This window comes from Balaenoptera ricei, chromosome 2 (assembly GCF_028023285.1).
Source record: "Balaenoptera ricei isolate mBalRic1 chromosome 2, mBalRic1.hap2, whole genome shotgun sequence".
Lineage (NCBI taxonomy): Eukaryota > Metazoa > Chordata > Mammalia > Artiodactyla > Balaenopteridae > Balaenoptera > Balaenoptera ricei.
Window position 1 is genome coordinate 113,780,484 of NC_082640.1, and position 22,399 is coordinate 113,802,882.

The window sequence follows — 22,399 nt, forward strand, 5'->3', positions numbered from 1 at the left end:
AGTTGCCCACTCTGCATCCATGGCCCCCTCCCCCAAAGTGGGTGCAGGAGCCTTACCTGAGTGACGGTCCGGCATATTTTCAGCCCCTTGTCATGGGTCCCATCGTCACCATTACGCTCTGTCTCGTCCTCAGAGATTCGGGAGTCGTCAGCATGAAGATCCACAACAGCCTCCTGCCCCGCCAGGGGTTTGATGTCGGGGATGAGGCTCTGGGACACAGATACCCCCCACCCCGTTATACTGGGCCCATGTCTACTCCCACGTCATGTCTCATCCTCCCTTCCCCGGCCCCTCCCACCTCACCTTGAGTGATTCGGTGGTGATACTGATGGAGGGTTTCTTCTGTGTGGTGGCCGTGCTGGCTCCCCAACGCCGCTTCCGACTAGGCTGGCCCCCCTCTGTGTCACTGTTTCCAGCTGGCACCCCCTTGGTAGCTGCTGTCCCCAAGAAATAGGACCCCACAGTTAGATGCTCTCAGGCCCTCTGCTGGTTCACACCACAACACCCACAGAGAGCCTTCGACTGGAGTTTTAGTAAAAGGTTAACTTAAGGAAACTACATTTGGGGACTGGGGAAACCATGCTTCAGAGTAAACAATAAAAGGCCTGGAGCCACTTCCTGAAAGATGAAAACTACTGATCTCTGAAGGCAACAAGGGAGAGCTAACTAGGCTGGTAAGCAATTTAAACTTTTAGTGGCAGAAAAATCTCAAGTACTGGGGAAGACAGATTGAGGACGACATGGGAATGAGAAAAACAAGACTATGTGATACTAAAATCCAAATTAATTTAATTTTAGATCATGATGTGACCTGGTCATGCTTTAGGTTATTTTCACACTACAGATTGATATATTTAAGTCATAAAGACCTATTACACTTTTGTCAACTTGGAGTTCCTCATTGGGAAAATGTTAAAGATGTTACTGTTTGAGGTGTGGGCACTCTCATTTTCTCAGATGCTCTCTTAGAATAAAGCATAAACTGGTAAGCATTTTATAGGAATCCCTCAAACCCACTCCTGGCTCTGAGGGTTCAGACATCTGAAATAATAAAAGCAGGAGGACTAGATAAGAAACGGTAAGACATCTCACGGTGTATCTCATTAGGGTTAAGAAAGAAGTGTGACTGGGGAAAAATAACAAGGACTGTTTGTGAAGTTCTGAATTTTAAAATGGAACACTACCTATGCCAAAAAGATGTAGATTTGCTGGGTGGAGGTGGTGGGATGGCAGGGGGTGACACAAGAATGCCACTGACAGAGAATGGGAATCTACTTCTTTATCAACTCTGATTTTTATGGTATTCCGGACCTGTATCAGGGATTTGGGGCTAGACTTACAGACAACGGAGATCTTCCTCTTGAATGATTTGGGCAGCGAGCTCTGTATAGAGAAGAAAAGGGGAAAAAAGAGAAAGAGACACACCCCACAGAGAGGGGGGAAAGAGGTTAGATGGGGCAGTCTTAGCATAGGCTCCAAAGACACAGAGAGAGAGAGACACAGAGACAGACAGAGACCAAAACAGAAGCGGCAAACGGCAAAAACGAAGCAGAATCAATGCAAGTTAGAGAAAAAAATAAAACCAAACATCACAGCAGGGAAAAGTCATCTAGTCCATACCACACCTATGTATTAGCTTAACCAGAAATAAGCTGGAAGAAGAATTTCAGTAGCCTCCCAGCCCTTTAAAAGCATTGGTCATGCCCTCTTCCACTGTCTCTACTGGTCGAGAGGATGCAAAGCCCAACAAGCTATGTCCAGAGCTGGGTCACCTAGTCCTTCTAAGGTCTTCCTTGCTAACTCGAGGAAAACACGAGGAAACAAGGAAAACCAACTTTGGGATGGCACTTTGACAACATAACCCTCCTCCTCTTCTCAAAGCCCAGCCTGACATCCACTGACATTGGCTCTGAGTGGCTTGGACAGCAGACCGTTAAGACTGCCCGGACGCCCACCACACTGTGGAAAACGGCAGCACCACACTCACTGGAGATGAGCCTCCTGGGCCAAGTGCCAGCAGAAAGAATTTAAAGGTGTCTTTGGTAAAGACAAGTTTTTATGCAGGGCAGACTGTCCCTAGGGAGTTTCAGACTTTCTGACCACTGCACGGAGCTCTAGCAGAGCCTTACTGTTTCTTCTCCAAACAGGGCTTATGCCTTAGGGGCTCTGCCAAGGACCAGAAACTTCCAAACTTGCTTTTGAGCAAGTTTCTGCCCCAAACACTCAGTGGGAGAAAGACTGTGGACAGAGCAAAAAGAGGAAGAGAGAGAGCAAAAAAGGGAATAGAGCATTTTTAGATTTAAGTGCTTATTTCTGGAAAAACTAAGACCTACCACCCTTCTAAAGGGTAGGGCAGGAACCCTCTTGATGAAATCCCTTTTCCCCATCCACCCCCCAGCCCCGTTTGTGTCGTCTAACCAAGTCTCCTTGGTCTCCGTTAAGGGCCAGCCTGACCCCTAGCCAGGCCGCTCTTGATGGGTAAGTTAGTGAGAAAAAAAAAGTCTTAATTAAAACAGGAAAAACATGAACCAAATAAATAAACAAATCCAATAAAGAAATCAGAAAAAAAGATAAAGAAAAAAATTAAAATAAAAGATTAAAAAAAGAGGAGGAAGAAGAAAATAAAGAGGAAAATAAACTAGGAATATGACAAATGTTCCAGGTACCATCTCACACCTGGGATCTTCAGTTCAGCCAATCGCACCTCACTGTGTACTGTATCTAGTCAACCGCCGGTCCAATCAGAATGAGCCCTCCCTGCTAGGCGCTGTGCAATTGGTGGGGGGTTGGGTTGGCAAAAAAGGTGGGCGCACGGCGTGGTGGTCAGCACGGCACTGCCAGAGTCCTCCCAGGGGCGCAGGGGGGGCGGGAGGGAAACGTGTGGGGGGACGCTGCCCAGTTTCCATGATGTCAAGACAGTTCACTGGTGGTGGCCAGGCTCAGCGAGGGGTACAGGGGGAAAGGGGGCAGAGACATCAGTCCCGGCCCTGTAGGGGCATCATCTTGCAGTCCCTGATGAGATGGCCTGTAAGTAGCAGAAATGGTCCTGGCCTTTTATCGTGAGAGGCAGGACCCTATGTCCATCAGTGGCAAGCTGCAGCAACACCACCACCCAATGCTTGGAATCCAGGTGATGACTCCAGAGTCCCTTTCTCCTCTGCCTGTAACTGGGGAGGGGGTCCTCTCACCGAGTGGGATCATGGAGCCTCTGTTGAAGGCAGCCTGGGGGTAGTAGGTGGGTAGCCCCAGGACCTGGCACACATTCAGCAGCAAGGTCAGAATACTTTTCTTCTGAGACTGGTGTGTGGCATCTCCTCAGGGACTCCAGCTGAGACAGCGGTTCCAGTCAGGTGGGTGGATGAGCCCCTGCCTCCAGGGATGGAGGAGAAGTTGGAGCAACCAACATATGCTGCCCTTCACCATGGACAACAGGGACCAAAGGAAAGTCCATCTGATGAGCAAGTGGTGATACACGGCTGGGCTGTCATCAGCCTTAAATCTCTGGGCTCAGACCCTAGACTTCTCTGCAGGGTTCCTAGTCGTCACAGCTTAAGCCGAGAGCCCCACTCAGTATTTTACAGCATGGCACTGTGATCACAAACATTGACTTTTTAGGAGGTCTTGGCGCCCTAGATAGGGATCCCAACAGTCTGTAGCAAATAAGGCAACCCACAGTCCTCAAAAGGGCAAGGGCGTGTGGGCAGGCGCCCCAGCACTGACACAAGCTCTTCTTGGGGTGTCCCAAAGAGGGAGATGATGCAAGTCCACCCCTTTCCAAATGCTTTTTGCTTTCTCAATACAAGTCTCTCCAGAACAGTGCTCTTCTTGGCCCCCTGATGTAAGCAAGGCAGGGAGGCAAAAGGGGGCCCATCACAGGATCCCATACACATGCCCCCCTCTGGCCAAGACACCTGGATAGCAGACTCGGCTGACTGGGCAGCTCAGTAGCAGCGGGTGGGTCCAGAGGAAGAGGCGGCATCAGCGATTGGCCAGTTGGGCAGGGTTATATTTTACGGGCGGATTACCGTACATGAGGTACTTGGACAAAGTTTTACGGGGAAGAAGGACCTTGTAATAAATAATATTCTGCACATCAAATCACGTTCACCGGCCCCCACCCCCGCAACACACACCAAAGAAAGGCTACACACACAACAGTCCCTCCCACCCTATTACCCTACTCCCAAACCCAGCTAATTCTTGCTCTAATTACTTTAAGAGCCAAGAAGACTTCGCTGGCTCTGATGGGGGGAGCCCCCTGAATTGGGCTCAGGACACAAGATAAGATATATGACAAAAAAGTAAGTAGAGGGGTCACAAAAATGGGGAAGGGGCCTTTGGGATAACCCCAGGGGCTGGCTTCTAAGTAGCTACATCTCTGCAATGAGACCACTAGGGGGCAGATGAGGAACAAAAATTCCTCAGCATGGTGGTCAGCTGAGAACCACCATGGCCCACTAGATGGCGCTGATCTCCAACACACTTTTAAAAAGGAGGGAAAGCTAGAGGGGTTACCACAGGGAGAAGCTAGAGAAGGGAGCCGGGAAAGCTGAGCCTGGGTCTTAAAGGGCCATTAACTGACTTTCCCGCTGGTTACAAACTTCCCCACCTGCACTACTTCCTCAACAAGAAAAGGGGAATAAAGGAGCCCTGTTCCCATCACAAGGGGTCTCCCTTGCTAAACCAGCGAATTCTCCCTTGGCCCTATCCTGATCCAAGTCTTTGCCTAGTCCCTTCTTTAAGCTATCTCACTGTGTACGAGGGATCACCAGAGTGCTCTATTCTTTCCCCCAGGTCCACTCCTGCCCACCCACCCCAGCAGGCGGCTTGGATATTTACCTCTTTCTTCTCCTCATCCTCGGCACTGCCCTCTGGGCGGTCATCATTGCTGACTTGGTCTGCAATAGGCATGGGGGGCTCTGGAACCTCATTTTCAGGTCTGTTTTCACTTGCGTCCATGGTCACTTCCTTCTCCTCCTCACTGTCAGTATGGGGAGAGGTTGGGAAGGAAGGGCAGGAAAGAACCAAGGGGAAGAGAGAGCAAGACGTTAGGTTTTGGGTCAAGGAAACCCCCATGCCTCATCACTTGGGTGGGATTGGGAGGGCTGCTTTTTAGATCAGGCTAGAGACCTTGTCCCCCCAGGAAAACCAGGAAACGGTTTCCCTAGGGGGAAGAGCACAGATCACAGCAACCACATTCACCCACTGCCCAGATGGGATAAAGCTGTGATGTGTGGGGTCAGGGCTCCAATGTTCTTAGTTAGATAATTCACCAGAGTACCCCTATATGAAGAGGAGAAATATCCCTCTCTGCAAAGTCCCTCAAAAGTAACTGTGATTTGCCCACAACCCCGTGGCCTCCCTAGACCTGGGCGCAGACACCTTTATTTAACCAAACTGCATGAGAAACTAAGGGAAGCCTGATTCCTTAAAAAGAGGAGAAAGAACAGCCAGGGCTGTGGCAGATGATCCCAACCTTGGTTTTAATCAACTGCTTAGTAAGTAAAAGCCTACTGACCCTCAGGGTCTGCAGACACCAGGAATGGAGAAATGGTGGGGGTGAGGGCTGCAGGGAGAGGAAGGCTGGCGAGGGTTCAGGCTTCAACAGGGACCCTCTCTAATCCAAAAGGAAAAACAAAAACTGCCAGACAGAGTATGAAAGCTCAGGGAAGCACCAGGCCACTTTTACCTGCTCAGAGGTGTAGGAATTGTTCTTACATTCGGCCTTCGCCCAGTTTCTCCCACTCCCTTATTCCAACTTCCAAGAGATAAAGAGAGCAGGCCTCCCAGTCAGGACACACCCTCCCCTACACCACGCATCCTCCCCTCACAAACGCTGAACCCACTCCCCCACCCCTCTGAATCACACAAGTTAGCTCCCATCGCAGGCAACGATCCCAGAGGTTCACTTCAGATAAACTATCTTCCCATCTTCTTTTTTCTGTCTTCATCCTGAACTTCTATCTCTAATCTCATCCCCACTACCACCCAAACACTGAGGGGTAAAAAAAATCAAATCAAGATGATCAGGGGCCTAAGTCTCAAGAGAGGGGAAAGCAAGCCTCCCCAGGCTGATAATCACCAGAAAATTCGGCATTCTCGACAGGCTGCCTGACACTCAGAGGTCAGAACAGCCTCCCCAGAGCAGGCAGGGAGGGATGCATGGGAAGGGGGGAGGAGAAAATCGGAAATGTGCCCCCAGCTAATAGGCTCCCACAGAAACACGGGATTCAACTGCCTAAATCTAAAGAAAAGTCTTATCCAAAAAATACCTATTTCCCACACAGAGAGGGCAAGTGGGGCCAATTAGAAACCGGGCAGGAAGGACAAAGGGGGAAAGCAGAATGACTGAAAACAAATCAAAACGGAAAGACGGAATGAAAGCCACGGGGAAGAGAAGGGTGATGAGAGGGGCTAGAGCGGTGGGGAAAAGGGATACATGGAAATGTGAAGCTCTCACCCTTCTTTGCTTTCTGATAACATGATTTTTTTTCTCCCCCTGGAAGTGCTGTTTATCCCTTTCTGGAATGGAAGAAATAACAAAAACCAAACAAAAAAATCCTAAAAAATTAAAAAAAAACCCAAAACACCTTCCTTGTCCCAAGATCCCACCACCTCCTCCCCAACCACCCGATCCAGAGAGAGAAAATCGAGATGCAGCAACTGGGGATCCAAAAAATGGTAAATGGAAGGGGAGGTGGTGGTGGCGGTGAGGGGAGGCTAAAATAGATCTGGCTTTTAAGAGATAAGCGTTAAGTCCTCACGGCAAACCCCGACTTCAGCTGGACTGGTCTCTCTGGAGAAGGAGGAGGAAGAGGGCCAGGCTGCTGGTAGTGGCTGGCTCTATTGTACTGGCGGAGCGGCGGCGATCAGCCGGAGACATGCAGGGGAGCCATCTTGCCACTTACCCAGCAGCCCGTGTGTGCGGATGGGGGAGGGCCCTGCGGCGGCAGGGGAGGGGAAAGAAGAGAGGGAGGGCGCTGAGTGAGCAAGGCTCTTATCCTCCGGCAGGCCACAAGGAGCTCACTGCTGGCTCAAAAGGCCTGGCCTTTTTCCTTCTTTTCTCAGGTTACAACAGCTACCGAGGCCTAACCCCACAGGGAGAGGGTGCTCTCTCCTCCTCTTCCACGGGGGCGGGGGAGGGGGCTGGGTGGAGAGGACATACAAAGTTACAGCTGCTTGCTTGGAAGATTCCAGGGAATATAAGGAAAGGAAACAGCAGAGCTGGGAGTGAAAAATGATAAGGAAGATAACAAAGCCAAAGTTGCAAAGAGACAGAGGGGAGGGTCACGAGCAATTTTGTATGTGCCCACCTTCCTCTACCTGAGAAGCCAGGCATAGAACACTGAAACCAGATCAGCTGGTTCAAGGCGGGGAGGTGCGATGAGATTTGGCACTATCCAATCACTGTATGGTAACTGGCTGCTCACCGTGAGCAATGACCACGTGTTACTACTCCAACCCGTCCTTTCTTCAGGGAGATGGAAGGAGTGGATAAGGAGGAAGTTCCATTTTGAATTACCAGTAGAGGAGGGGAGAGGTGTCTCTGAAGAGAAGACAGACAACTTTGTTTCACAGAGTCTTTAATAAGGTCACCCTGCCCCAGGGTCTGCAGGAGCCAGAAAGGAAAAGGATAAACAGGGCAAGGGGACCTTGGGTAGCTGAAGCATGAAGGCCACTTACTTCTTGGAGCAAGGGCTCCAAAATGAGGGCTCTGAAGTAGATAAGAAACTGAAATGAGAGGACTGTTATTGGGGACAGGGGTGGTGGTGGTGGGGTGTGTGCAGATCTGCTGGGCAGAAAGTGGGAACTAAATGGAAATTTCTTATCAGGGGCATCTTCAGACTAACGTAAAATGGGAACCTGCCTCTACCCATTCAAAAAAGCACTCAGTAGATGCTCAAAATGCCCATTTGTTGACTGCAAAGGTGCTCCTTTTGTATCCCAGTGGCAGTAAAGGTTTAACACTAAGACAAGCTTTTGTGTACTTAACCAAAAACTTAGTATTATCTCATTTGTAATACCAGAACGTTTAGTCAAAACTGAAATTTCCTCCCTGCTGCTTAAAATCTTAAACTTACACGTCAACTGCAAGCTAATAAAGCAGTCACGTTTATACATCACGCTACAGTTCCTTTTCACTGAGTGGTCCCTGGCTGCTCAGTAAGGTTGAGAGCTCTGGAGTCAAACTGGCTAGGTCTCAATCCAGGCCTCGGCCCCAACCCGCACACAAGTAGCATAATACTGAGCAAGTTCCTGATCCCCTCTGTGTATCAGTTTCTTAATCTGTAAAGTGGGGGTAATAACAATACCTAACTCATCGAACAGTGTGATAAGGGTTTGCTCTTAGGAGTCTGGCTTGGAAGACACCCCAAGTCAAGGTAAGGATATGCATAAAACCCATGTACGTTTAATAGGCCATTATCTCATTTGATGACACCTATGGAGCTTTTTTTTTTGAGCATCCTCAAAGAGTAGACTGAACTTTCTCTGATGTAAAGGCACTAATTGGTTTGACAGGTTCTCAGCAACGCCCTCATCACTGTCTAGTACCTGCTGGTTTACTTGCCCCTCACTTCTACCCTGCAGAGTTCCTCAAGGTCAGAGACTGCATCCCTTGACCCCTAGCCTGGGGCCTAACACAAAGAAACGCTCAGTAAATATTTCCCAATTAGGCTGTCATTGGGGGTACCAAGTGGATATTTTAGTAAATCCTTGCTGAATTAAAGGTTTTCTTCTTAAGAAGTATTTTTGGATAGAATTCCCACAGACACCGTTATCCTACAGAGAAATGTTACCTTCAAACATCCTCAAATACATGTTCCCTGTCCATCACTTGTCCTAAAATACGTTCAGCTGCCAATATGTCTCTCCAAAAGTGGCATCCCTGGAGGAAGAATTTTCTTTCAACTGGAAATTCTATCTCGTTTTTTTCAAGAATAAGAATTTTATGACGTTATTCTTGGCCTTCTTAAGACACAGTGAGTTTGTGCTGTCTATTTCCCCATGATCAAACCTGTGGGACCTAAGAATTCCCAAAACTTTATTTTCATAAGAAAAAGAGGAAGCCTCGAAATTATCCCAAAAGGGGACTCAATCTACTTGCAGGACTACTCCCAAAGCCTCCTTAGCTATGCGTCAGAGCCCCACGCAGCTTTACTTTGTAGTCCCTTTTATGCAAAAGGCATCTCCTTTCCCACTATTTAAATTCTTCCACAAATATTTCTGATACCTTTGAAAAAATAAGTGAAACTGCATGGGGATTAGGGGTGGGTGATAGCTACCCAAAATTAAACAGTGCACAAAGCATTTGTAGCCCAATAGAAAAGGAGAGAACTCCTTAGGGGCTAATAACATCCCATTAGAGTTCACATCTGAATAGGAATGAGATTCAGAAAAACTAATGGAAAGGGAAATTTCTATAGACATATATGTTTGAACTTTAGTTACTATAGAAAATTCACAAGGAGCTGAGGACCTGATGTGAAATTTAATAAGAAACAGTGGGATCTGACTACCCTTAGGCAGCGAGATTTAAACATAGAATACCCTCAGGAGCATACTAGTCCCAAGATAACCGAGGTCGGTATGGTTTTAGAGGGTGTGTCCTTAGATACCAACTTCTCAGTGAGCAAACTCTATTGATAACAATAAATTCTACTTTTTAAAAATTATGCATCATTTGGCATACTGGCACTGTAGGTCCCCTGAGGAGTATCAATTACACTGTCATACTGGCTTAAAGGACCATTTCCTTCCTCCTACTCAGGTGAAAGGACAAATAAGCATAGTGCCAAGAGCCCAACACTGCTATTGCCTGCAAGGTTTGTGTACACAGGAAGGTTGTATTTAGAAAAGTTGGGGTTTGAATTAACTATTACTGGATGATACAGTTGCCTAGACAAAGTTTTTCCTTTCCCTTTCTTTTTTATTTTTTCCTCTATTTTTTTTTAATGTAAAAAGAGAGTACCATTATTTTCTGCTGTATGAGGAAATTTTTGTTGTATCTATAAGCAGGCAGAGGACTAGATTCTGGAACAGGGCTCAAGTGAAACAGAACTGAGGGCTCACAAATTCCTGACCCAAGAAATGAAAAAGATACTTTACCTCATAAACCTAGAATTCCTCAGGGCACAATCAGAATCACAATGGATTTAACCAAGCACAGCAAAAAAAATTTAGGCAATCTCTTCCAAGTGGTGAGAGGTCCTTGAAGTCTAATTTTTTTTTTTAACACTTTACTGAATCAACAGGCCCCCAGCTCTGCTTTTTAAAAGTCATGTGACTTCTTGTTGAGATAGAGAGGAAAACCAAGATTAAGCCACAAATGGTCTTTTCCATTTGGCACTCACTGTTGATCCCACTTTTAAAATTGGCCAGGGCTCCAGAGATCACCAGTTTGAACACTAGCACTCTAGAGGGGTGAAAGACCAGGAGGAGTGTTGTGAATCAGTTTAGTACAGCCTCCAGAAATGTAGGCAAACTTCTCAAAGATTCATTTACCAAATCCAGTGCCAGAAGAGCCTATGGGTTTTGGGCATCTCATTTTGTTAGGCTGCTGAATAGACCATGTGGAAGGTAGGCAGAAGGAAAGCAAGTAAGAGGGATGTGTGTGAGCCACTTCTGAGCTCAGACTGCATTTCTAACCTATGGGCTGCTCCACCGAAGCTTGCCTAGGCAACAATGGACAATCTCAATATTTGCCCAAGGTGCCACTTGCTATCACCTTGCCAGAATCAATGTGACTAGATGACCTCAGTCATAAATGAAGATCAAAGCCACATTTACCTGAGGAGAAAAACTCTGTATATGACTCCAAGGTTCATTTGCCCTGGACTTGCATGCGAAAATCCATTAAATAAAGGGGCTTCAAAACAGCATAAAGTGCCACTCTGTTGCCAGGATCTCAGAGACCCACAGGATTTTAGGACAAGCAAGGAGCTTTTCAGAAAATTACTTGCTTCTCAAGGTGCACAGGAGGCACTTCCTCAGCCCCAATTAGTAGCAGGTTGTCAACATCTACTTTGAAACTGCCATTACAGAAAAGACATGCTATACTCCCATGGGATGGGGGAGGGAAAGGCAGACATTCTCTCTGATTGATGGATAGGGAAGGGAAGGTGTCACCCCATTTCCTCATCGATGGTGTAGCTGGGGAATCCTGAACACCTTCCAGAATCCGCTGGTTTTTCACTTTAAGGTCCTAGAAGAAAAACCCTTTTCCAAAGGATAATGTACCCATTCCAAAATGGAAAAACAAAAACTTTTTTCAAAGGCAATAGAGTGAACTTTTAGCTTTCAAACCAAAAATGTAATGGCCACAAGATGGCAGCAGAGGCAAGAATATTAGACAGTAGCAAGGCAAAAGCTATAATAATGAGTACATAATTATTGTTAAAGTCTCAAGAAAATGAGATAATAAACCATGTCACTGCCCACTACCCTCCAAAATCAGAGGCAAAAGATAGTCTGAAGCTCTAAGAAGAATATAAATTATTAGATGTACATAAAGGGAAAAATCATATTGATAGTATTAGTGTTAAAATGCCATTAAAACAATCATGGAACAAAGTTAGGCCAACTGTCTACACAGGACATTCACTAAAGTAGTACAGGATTCCTGATGTCTAAAAGCTAAGCAATCTTATTTCCACAATGCTTTTCTTTTTCACTTCCCATGAGACTTTGAAGCCAGGAATTTTGGTTCAATGGCTTCTTAATTTGTAACACCTAGCTCAGAAGAATGAATGACATACATGTTCAATTACAAATTTAATTTGATATGACAGTATTTTTCTAGGACTACACATAAGGAATAAAAAATTCACGTTAACTGCATAAATGGTAAAATCAATCCAAGGGTCTTAGAAGGAATAAACTTCTGACTTGATATGGACTTCATATTTTGCTGTATTGTACGCTGTGGGAGATAACTAGAATAGACTGTGCTTAATAAAATGATAGCTTATAACCAGAGAAAATAAAAAAACTAAAAAACAGCACTCTCCTGTAAGCTGCTCTGTAGATCCTCAACATCCTTTATTAAACTGTGTTCCCAGGCTCACATGTAGCTGGTAAATGTGAGTTAAAGACTGAGTTAAAATGCCTGAGTCAATTCCCTTACACAGTCTTGAGTTTACAAAAAGAAGCCTCTGCTGCCTCCTTCTTAAAGGAAGACTGTTTTGGTCAGATGATTCCAGATATGGGGCTCCTTTTGCTCTCACCACCACCTTTCAGACTACCTTAAGAGTTCTGGTGGCAACTCGCAACATAGTAACTGAAGTCTAGCCTTAGTCCAGATAAAGCTCTGCCTTCACATTCTATAATGAAACTAGGACTTAGCCAAAGAACCCTAGGGAGCCAAGAACTAGCCCACAAACTGGGAGTGTTATCCCCCAGTTGAGAGAGATCACTTACACAGTGTGATGAATCCTTTCTGATTCTGGTAGGTGGGAGGTCGGAGTCTCTGAGGTCTGGGGTTGTGTGGCAGCTGGTGGCTCTGCCTCTTCAGCTTCACACTTCTTTGGGCTCCCCTGTCAGGACAAACACAGCAAAACAAACATAGCAACGTACTTAAATCTGCTTGGTTCCTCTTCTTTAACGTGGAGCTGGTAAAAGGCAGAGCACAACATACACAGTACCAGCTCCAAACATAACCCTATTTATCTTCATTATTTCATTTCAGAAAGTGGAATGGAATACTGCTTACAGAATTTCTATGCCAAAAATCATTTTATTAGAATTCTTGAGAGAACTGAGAAAAGGCTTCCTTTTGGGCAGAAAAAAGGGAGACGTTCTGAGGAAGAACTGACCTTGAGAGCCCTGAAGATGAGAACCCTGCTGCTCAGCCTCATGGAGAACTTTCATGAACCAGGGATTTGGAAATAAAAGTAGACTCTAACAGGTTTCCCCAACCTTCTCCATTCCTATTGAACCTTATCCAGACTGCACTTTCAGTTTTATAGCTAAGACAAAAGGGAAAATCATGCTTAATCCTCCGTCTCCCTCTAAGGAAGGGGCATAATACCCTACCCGCTCAGGCTGTAACCTCTGGGTCACATGCTTTTCAGCTGGCTCAGGTTGGCTCATACGCCTCACTCGGATAGACGTTGAGGTGGAAGTCCTCTCCTTTGGCTCAAGGACCTGCAGCTGTGGCAATGGTGGAGTTGCAACCTCCTGACCAGAAGAGGGATCTTTGGTTTCAGTGTAGCTGGTGCTGCTGTCCCTGGAGACTCCAGGGCTCAGAGACTAAAGAAATGAAACACATAAGGCAAATTATTTTATATGCCATATATTCAGTAGACCACTGAGTTTTCCAACTTAATACTTTAATACTTTGGATCTTTTTATTCCAAGATTTTATTTAAATCTTTCCCTAGATTTATTCCTGTTTGACTTATTGACCTCCCTGACTTCCTAGATTACTCAACAAATTGTTTATTAACTCCCAACTAGGTGCTGGGTACTGGGATACACACGTAAAAAGGCACGTCCATACCCTCAAGAAGTTTATAGTCTAGCAGAGGAAATGGGTATGGATTCAGCTTTCTTTGCAATCAAAGGGAATCAAATTGAAAAAGGACCCAACTTAGGAATCAATGAGTTGAAAGTGAGACTCTGAAATGAGAAGAAAGTAATCACTGAACTGGGGACTTAAAGGAAGCTTTTCTGCTGGAAATCATGATAGGTTCTCCAGGGGTTGAAAAACACTGCAGTACAGACAGAACATCAATGCACCCAGGATTCTCCCACACTTACTTTTCTGCTGTTGCTTGACGCTGAACGTGAACGAGAACGGGAACGGGAACGGGACCTGGACTCTGATGTTGACCTGGAGCCCATCTTGGGTCTACCACGAGGGTTGGAATGGGTACCTGCCTGAGATACATCTCTCTGCTTGGATCTTGGAGATGAATGAGACTGAGAGCCTGAGCTGTCAGGAGAGCGAGATCTTGATCTAGAACTGGAGGATGAAGATGAGGAGGATCGGCTAGAGGATGAGTCAGCTGACCGTTTCAATCTGTGGCTTGGGACAAGGGTATGAGAAGCCCTCCTGCCTTCCTTCTGTTCCAAAGATTCCTCCGTGATCCCTTTGGCCAGTGTGAATTCCTCGATTTTTAGAGGGAGTGGTTGAGCTGATTTTTCTGATTCAGTTTCAAGACCCTTCTGGGTTGAGGATTCAGCTTGTGTGCTTTTCTGGACTAGAGGCAGGACACTCTCCTCTGGCACTTTCTCTACTGGAGATTCTACTTTGGTGTCTGCAGGGCTTGACAAAGGAGACAGAGCTCCCACCAACTGCACAGTATGCTGAGACAGTAAGAGCTCCCTGGCCTCAGCATCTGTATTAGGAGGAGACAACTGAATCAGGACAGGAGGGGCTGGGCCTTCCATGGGTTCTATTTCTTCTTCACTCTGGAGTTGTGTATTAGGTGGTGGAGAAGATGCTTCCTTGGTAAGTAAAGGTGGGGGAGTCTCCTCCTCACTGGCAGTTTGCTCTGGTTGTAGCACAACAGGGGCCTTCTCCAGATCTTCAGTCAATCGAGGAGGGGAAGGGGACTTGGATTTTTCCTCCAAGCTTTTTGAAGGTTTTATTTCTCTTTCTTCTTCCTCAAGGGGAGAAGAAGCTGTTTTCATCTCTTTCTCCTGCTGATGTCTGGCCAGATGACTTCTTCTGGCCTCTTCCTGGGACCTTGTAACTCTCCCTCCTCTCTCTAACCCCTCCTGTTCCTGGGATCTTATAGTTTGGGGTCTCTCATCCATTACCTCCTCCACTTTTACACTGGGCATCTCTTCCCCCTCTTCTTCCTTAAACTGTTTCAGGACTGGTGCATCCCTAGATTTTTGTCCCTCATCATCGTCTTCCTCCTCTTCCTCCTCTTCTTCCTCTTCCTCGTCCTCTTCTTCTTCCTCCTCAGTTTTCAAATTTCGATCTGCTCTGAGCCTCAGATTTCTGGAAGGTGTTTCTTGATCCTCTTCCTCCTCAGCAGCCTGGATGCACTCAGAGAGTTTAGCTGCTCTTGCCTGAAAGAAAAAATATTCAATGGTTCCAAGTATATTTGCTCACTATCAACAGAGGAGACAAAGTATCTCGCAAGACACACACAGGACGAAGAAACTCAATGATATATGCTTTCAGCAACACACAAAACAAATGCGACAAGAGACACGCGTGACCAGTATGGGCTCTTACAGGAATCAAAACAGAGTGACCAAAAGGAATACAATAATGAAACTGCTAGTACTTCATCTGTTAGCTTCAAGCTTTAAAAATAAATATAGGGCTTCCCTCGTGGCGCAGTGGTTAAGAATCCGCCTGCCAATGCAGGGGACACAGGTTCGAGCCCTGGTCTGGGAAGATCCCCCATGCCGCGGAGCAGCTGGGCCCATGAGCCACAACTACTGAGCCTGCGCATCTGGAGCCTGTGCTCCGCAATAACAGAGGCCGCGACAGTGAGAGGCCTGCGCACCGCGATGAAGAGTGGCCCCCGCTTGCCGCAACTGGAGAAAGCCCTTGCACAGAAATGAAGACCCAACACAGCCAAAAATAAATAAATAAATAAATTAATTAAAAAAAAAAAAAAAAAAGAGGAAGCCTCACTTCCTTAGTGACTCTTAAAAATAAATAAATAAATAAATACATAAATATAAACTGAACATCTAGAAAGGGTGTGGGGAGGGCGGGGCGGGGTGGGGCGGGACTGACCTATTATCAATAAATGTGATTATTCTGATCATCTTTGGGGTATATTTAATTTTTTCCCATTTTTTCTTTTCCACAGTTGTAATTACACTATACATATACTTTTGTATACTGTTCACTTAACACTGTATCATCCAGCTTTAAGGTTTTAACTGAATAATGAATTATATCTTTTCTAATAATGTGCTGCCTTAGGAATACAGACCAGCCTGCTAACTTTCACAGTTATTTTTTTATATATTCGTTTAGAAATTCGAAGGCCAGGGACTTCCCTGGCAGTCCAGGGGTTAAGACACCACGCTTCCAAATGCAGGGGGCGTGGGTTCAATCCCTGGTCAGGGAACTAAGATGCCACATGCTCACAGCATAGCCAAAAAAAAAAATCCGAAGGCCAGAACAGATATAAATTAGAAAACAAAAAACAAGAAAAATGATTACGAAGAGAAAGAAGATGACTGTACGGAAAGCTAGAGAGATACCAACTCTGAAATAGTTTGAGGAAAAAAAGAGGAGGAGGAGGAGATATCCAAGGCAGTAACCAAAGAGGTGAAGGATGCTTTCAGAGGTAACTGAGTTACCTGTCTGACTCTGGATGATCGTCTTTCTCCTTTCCTTGGTTTCTCATCATCAGATTCACCTTTCTCTTCGGAAACAGAGGCGCTTTTTCCTATCAAATGAAAGAAAACCAAGTCAGACTCATAACATGAACATTCATTCAAGACTGCTTTCTAAAATTCAATCGATCAAAGCATATGAGCTGCTCAATACGTTATCTGTATTCATCTCTCTGACTTCTATGTGGAAGAAAAGACTATATAACGCCCTAAGGGTCAGGGTCATGTTAATAATTCCTGCTATGCACATCTGGAATGTTTTTAATATCACAAAGCCAATTCACATATTATAAATAATTCAAATAAATGTAAAATAACTACCCGGAGCTTCAAATTGTCTAGCACAAAGTACGTTTATTTCTGTAAAATGTTTTGTCACTGAATCAAAGCCCAAGACTTCACTGTGTGCAGTGTCCATTTTTTTGGACTGCCTATTGACACCACTAGTTTTGACCAAAACATCATGATTAATATACCAGTTTGTAAAACAATAATCTCATGATATAAGTACTTAAGAGAAACGATTTTCAGGGCTCATGGCTTCAGAAATGGGCCTTCTCAATTGTTTTATATATGGAGCTCAAGGTGAGATTATTTTAAAGAAAAATAAGCTCTACTATTAAACGAAAGCTTGTGGACTTCCCTGGCAGTTCAGTGGTTAAGACTACATGCTTACACTGCAGGGGGCACAGGTTGGCCATTCCAAGTAACAACTCCATGTAAAACTGGAAAAAATGTTCACTTACATTCCATGAAGGAAGGTAACCGTGGGTAAATCACTTAAATAGTTTGGGTCTCAGTGTCCTGACTGGGAAAATGGAAGGGATGGACTGGAAGACCTCTATGTTTCCTACCAGTATTAAAATATTACACAGAGTAGCAATGCAAATATTGATGTGAACCAGTTTAGAAAACAGCCTAAAGATAATTATATTTCAGATACATACAATACAGTACAAAAGGTTTAAATGATCCACAAAAACCTGTGCTACCCTAACAGTATTGAAACTAGTGCAAATAAAGCAGATGATGTGAGCTCTAATCCAAGGTCCTCTCTTATTTCTTTATTCCAGCAATCTAAACTGAACTAGTCTCTGCTTCTGTAACTAAAAGAAGAAAAGAAACTTACAAAATGAACTAGAAGACTGCACATATTTCATAAAACTTTACTCCATGATCACTTGATTAACAGGATCTTTGAATATATAACATTTCATATCTGGGTTAGAGAATAAAGACCTGCATTACAGGTGTGTGTACAGGAACTAGGGTTAGGATATTCAGTGACAGGTCAGATTCTTCAGCAAAGATTTAAAGAGTAACCTGTAAGATATTAATAAATAATGTGGTGCTTATAATAATCAATAATTTCATAATTAAATGACCTGGAATAGGTTAAATTACAAAATGAGGAAAATCAAAAGAAAACCTTTTCCACGAATTTCAGGAAAAGCTCCTTGGCATGTATCAAAATAACGGAAAGAAGCCGACTTATTGTAGTTTAACAAAAAAGAAAAAAAAAGGCAGAGGATGGAGGGAGGGATGAACAGGCAGAGCAAAGAGGAGTTTTAGGGCAGTGAAAATACCCTGGTATGATACTCTAATGATGGATACATGTCATTATACATTTGTCCAAACCCACAGAATGTACAACATCAAGAATGAACCCTAAGGTAAACTATAGACTTTGGGTGATTATGATGTGTCAGTGTATGTTCACCCATAGTAAAAAATGTACCACTCTGGTGTGGGATGTTGATATTAAGAGAGGCTATGCATATGTGGGGGCAGAGGGCATATGAGAAATCTCTGTACCTTTATGATTTTGCTGTGAACCTAAAACTGCTCTAAAAAAATAATGTCTTAAAAAAAAAAATCACTATCCAGATGCTCAAGAATTAAAAAAAAAAAAAAAAAAAGAAGAGGCTTCCCTGGTGGTGCAGTGGTTAGGAATCTGCCTGCCAAAGCAGGGGGCACGGGTTCGCGCCCTGGTTGGGGAAGTTCCCACATGCCACGGAGCAACTAAGCCCGTGCGCCACAACTACTGAGCCTGCGCTCTAGAGCCTGCGAGCCACAACTACTGAGCCCGCGCTCCGCAACAAGAGAAGCCACTGCAATGAGAAGCACGCGCACCACAATGATGAGTAGCCCCGGCTCGCCGCAACTAGAGAAAGCCCGCGTGCAGCAACAAAGACCCAACGCAGCCAAAAATAAATAAAATAAATTAAAAAAAAAAAAAAAAGAAGAAAAAGTTAACCAGGTTGGAGGGAAGGTAAAGATTTGAAAATTGCAGATACCTTAAGTTTATACATAGGCAAAGAAAAGACTGGAAAATTATATAGCAAAATATCAACTGTGGTTATTTTCATTTGTGGGACTTCTGGTGATTTAAAAACCTGTTTAATAGGCCTATATGGGAAAAGAATCTAAAAAAGAGTGGATATATACGTATAAGTGATTCACTTTACTGTACACCTGAAATTAACGCAACATTGTAAATCAACAATATGCCAATAAAAATTTTAAAAAATTAAAAAATTAGGGAATTCTCTGGTGGTCTATTGGTAAGGACTCGGTGCTTTCACTGCCGGGGCCCGGGTTCGATCCCTGGTAGGGGAACTAAGATCCCATGAGCTGCACAGCGCAGCCAAATAAAACAAACAAACAAAAACCTGTTTTTTCCAGTTTTTCCAAAAATTTTCTAATGAATACACACTACTTTTTGTAATAAGAAAACAAATATTTTTAAAACGATAAAATCCTATACCCTGGAGGGAAAACCTACAGAAGAGATTCTCTGATACGCCTCAAATACTATGAATAGCTAAAATTCACAGGCCTAGCCAACCCAAGTACTTGCTTTTACCACTGCAAGTTCTATATAAGAAACATTCTCTTTGTTGTTTTATTTTCAACTTAAAAGCAAGTGTTACAAGCACATATACCAAAGATGCTTTGCAGTGAATAACAAAGCACATATATGCTCTGAATAAATAAATGTGATTTTAAGGGGGGAAAAAAGGCATATACAAAGTTTACCAGAGATAAATGTGCTAAACAGATCAAATAAGAGTTCTGGAGCTGTGATTTTAAAATTAGGTATGCACAAGCAAATAGCCTTTATCTCCATCAATTATAAACTGTATGCTATTCTATTAGATCATAATGTTATTTTGATACTGTAGAACTGCAATGATAGGATTCTAGATGATCCCTCCTCTAGAAGCACTTGCCTAATAAGTCATAAAAGAGATGTGGAAAAAATGGGAAGGGCTGGTCAGAAAGTTCTGGACATCACTGTTTTGCAAAAAAAAAAATGACAACTGGAGGGGAACCTCAGACATGAAAACAAGAGCCTAGTAAGCAATATAAAATATAAGAAAGAGATGAGGAATTTCTTCCAGCTCCTTGTAAGGAGCTGATGTGATGCAGACAAGGTTCTGGGAAAGGTGCCATCTTCTATTATGTGCACATGGCCACATGAGTGTCTTCAGCCAGATGTTAATAATATGTGCAGAAACTGAGCACCTTTAGCAAGGAATGGTACGAATACTGGTAACAGGTTAATAAATGTATTTCAGGAGTTAAAAAGCAAGTCAGGGTGAATGTAAGATTTCTAAGATTCCAAAGCCAGAAGCCTTCAGGAGAGCAAAGGCAGTGTAGAATGTATTAGAGTGAAGAATGGGGCCTTCCCTAGTGGTCCAGTGGTTAAGACTCTGCGCTCCCCCAACGTAGGGGGCACAGGTTCGATCCCTGATCAGAGGATCCTGGATGCTGCACAACTTGGCAAAAAAAACCCCAAAAAACAACAAACTGAAGAATGTTTAAGGGTCACATAGGAAGGTAGTTTCTTCATCCTGGAAAACAAATCCCTGGGTAGGATTTGCAGGATCCAGGTTAGGCAGCTACAGAGATCAGAGCAAAGCCTGTGGCCAGAGGGTATCCTTGGGTATGAATAAGCAGCAGAAATTAAGAGAATGGAGACCTGGCAATGATGCCAACCCTAAATCTGACTCATGTTAGCTGTATAAGTAACTTACCTAACATTTCTTTATAATCTCAGCATCCAGATTTAACACAAGAAACAGGAATGAGGGCTAAACGCTCTGTAAGCCAAAGGCTGGCTAAGATCCCCTGGGGCTATACCTTTGTTAATCAGTCTGTATTCTGAATATCCATTTTTTAATGTCTTTGTATCTTTCCTCCTAATTTTCCTAGAGTGGGCTCTTTTTGAAAAAATTAACTGAAGATAATAAGGACTTCTGTATACCCAGTCATGATCTAGGAGGCAATTTCTGACTATGGAGGGTGAATACTGACTCCTAACATCTTAGAAAAATCTGAAGAAAGTGATGGAAAGATAAGAAGTCAAGAAGGAGAGCCAGTGGCCCCGCTTGCCGCAACTAGAGAAAGCCCTTGCACAGAAATGAAGACCCAACACAGCCAAAAATAAATAAATAAATAAATAAATAATAAAAATAAAGGAATTCCTTTAAAAAAAAAAAAAAAAAGAGAGCCAGGCAGGATTTTATAAACCAATCTTTCCTTCCTATTTGGGATTGTGACTACAGCACATTAATGCGAGGTTGCTGGAATATAAGCCAAGGATCTTGATTAACTATAATGCTGAAAAACTATTCTTTCATTTAGTCATTCATAAACTGAGCTGATAAACAGAACTACCAGGGGACTTTAAAAAAATGTAAGGTCTCAGGACTTACATTCTTTGAGATTCTTGGGGCAGGGCCCAGGAATTCACATTCTTAAAAAAAATAATATGCAGGGGCTTCCCTGGTGGCACAGCGGTTAAGAATCCACCTGCCAATGCAGGGGACACGGGTTTGAGCCCTGGTCCGGGAAGATCCCACATGCCGCAGAGCAACTAAGCCCGTGCGCCACAACTACTGAGCTGTGCTCTAGAGCCCGCAAGCCACAACTACTGAAGCCCACGTGCCTAGAGCCTGTGCTCCACAAGAGAAGCCACCGCAACGAGAAGCCTGCGCACTGCAACGAAGAGTAGCCCCTGCTCGCAGCAACTAGAGAAAGCCTGTGCGCAGCAATGAGGACCCAATGCAGCCAAAATAAATAAAATTAATAAGTAAATTTATTAAAAAAAAAAAATCTTCAGGTGCCACTATTGATTACCAAAATATGTTACTAGGAATCTTACTTTAATCAAAATCTTACTAAATAAGGAACCCCAAACATCCAAAGCTAACAAATAAGCTGGAAGCCTAATAGTTTATGAGCCTATGGCAGACTGACGCTGTACACCTGAAAAAAATCTAATTTCTGGGTGAACTCCAGGCATTACTACCGATCCAACCAAGCACTGCTAGAACTCCAAACTACCACTCCATTTAGGACTTTGACCAAATTTTATGCCACATCTGTTACGAAATTCACATTCTAGCCAAGATCAGAAGTAGGAAAGTTTATGGATAGAGTACACCGAAGAGGACACACAGCAATTGTTTGTTGTATTCTACAATTTACTACATTCATTTCTTATTTATTTTTCACCTCTTTCCTTTCACCTGTTTTTTTTCCCCTCCTCCATCAATTACAACCATAGGCATAGTCCTGCTGAAGACACAAAGCACTGAAGAGACTACTGGCCACCTTCTTCAATCTAAATCTTTACTTGCTTTTGAAACCTTGTATCTCTTTCAGGACATTCCTCATTTTCACTTCAAGTTACATTTAGAACAGAGAGAGGCTCTCTTTGAAGAGTTCCTTATCAAATCATATTGCTATCAAGAATTTTCAATGGTTCCCCCATTACCTTTAAAATTAAATACCATCTTCCTTCCTACCTCTGTGCCTTTGTTCCTTCCTAAAAATACCCTCTTGTCTTCTCTGCCAACTCAAATCCTACGTATTTCTAAGGGTCACTCAAATCCTACACCTCCTTCATGAGGCTCTCTCTAATCTCTCTAGTCCTCAGAGAATTTTTACTCTTTGGAATTCCAGTGGTACATGTGTCCGTACTATTTGTATGTCACTTAAAACATACCATCTTCCATTGTTAGTTTTATGTGCAGTTGTCTTCTCTCTAGTAGATTTTACAATGTGCTGACTCCCC

The 22,399-nt window shown here is 44.0% G+C and overlaps 1 protein-coding gene across 3 annotated transcripts in view; it reads right to left on the bottom strand.

The window, feature by feature from the left end:
- ACIN1 (apoptotic chromatin condensation inducer 1) overlaps positions 1–22,399 on the bottom strand; it is a 32,785-nt gene that overhangs the window by 4,769 nt on the left and 5,617 nt on the right. For 2 of the 3 annotated variants that reach the window (XM_059913860.1, XM_059913858.1), the window contains 8 exons: positions 16,279–16,367; positions 13,759–15,021; positions 13,033–13,248; positions 12,418–12,533; positions 4,840–4,981; positions 1,341–1,383; positions 304–437; positions 57–209 (listed from right to left, as the gene is read on the bottom strand). In XM_059913860.1, the coding sequence (XP_059769843.1) occupies positions 57–209; positions 304–437; positions 1,341–1,383; positions 4,840–4,981; positions 12,418–12,533; positions 13,033–13,248; positions 13,759–15,021; positions 16,279–16,367 (2,156 nt within the window). The remainder of the gene's footprint in view (positions 1–56; positions 210–303; positions 438–1,340; positions 1,384–4,839; positions 4,982–12,417; positions 12,534–13,032; positions 13,249–13,758; positions 15,022–16,278; positions 16,368–22,399) is intronic. The other variant, XM_059913859.1, reaches the window with a different exon arrangement.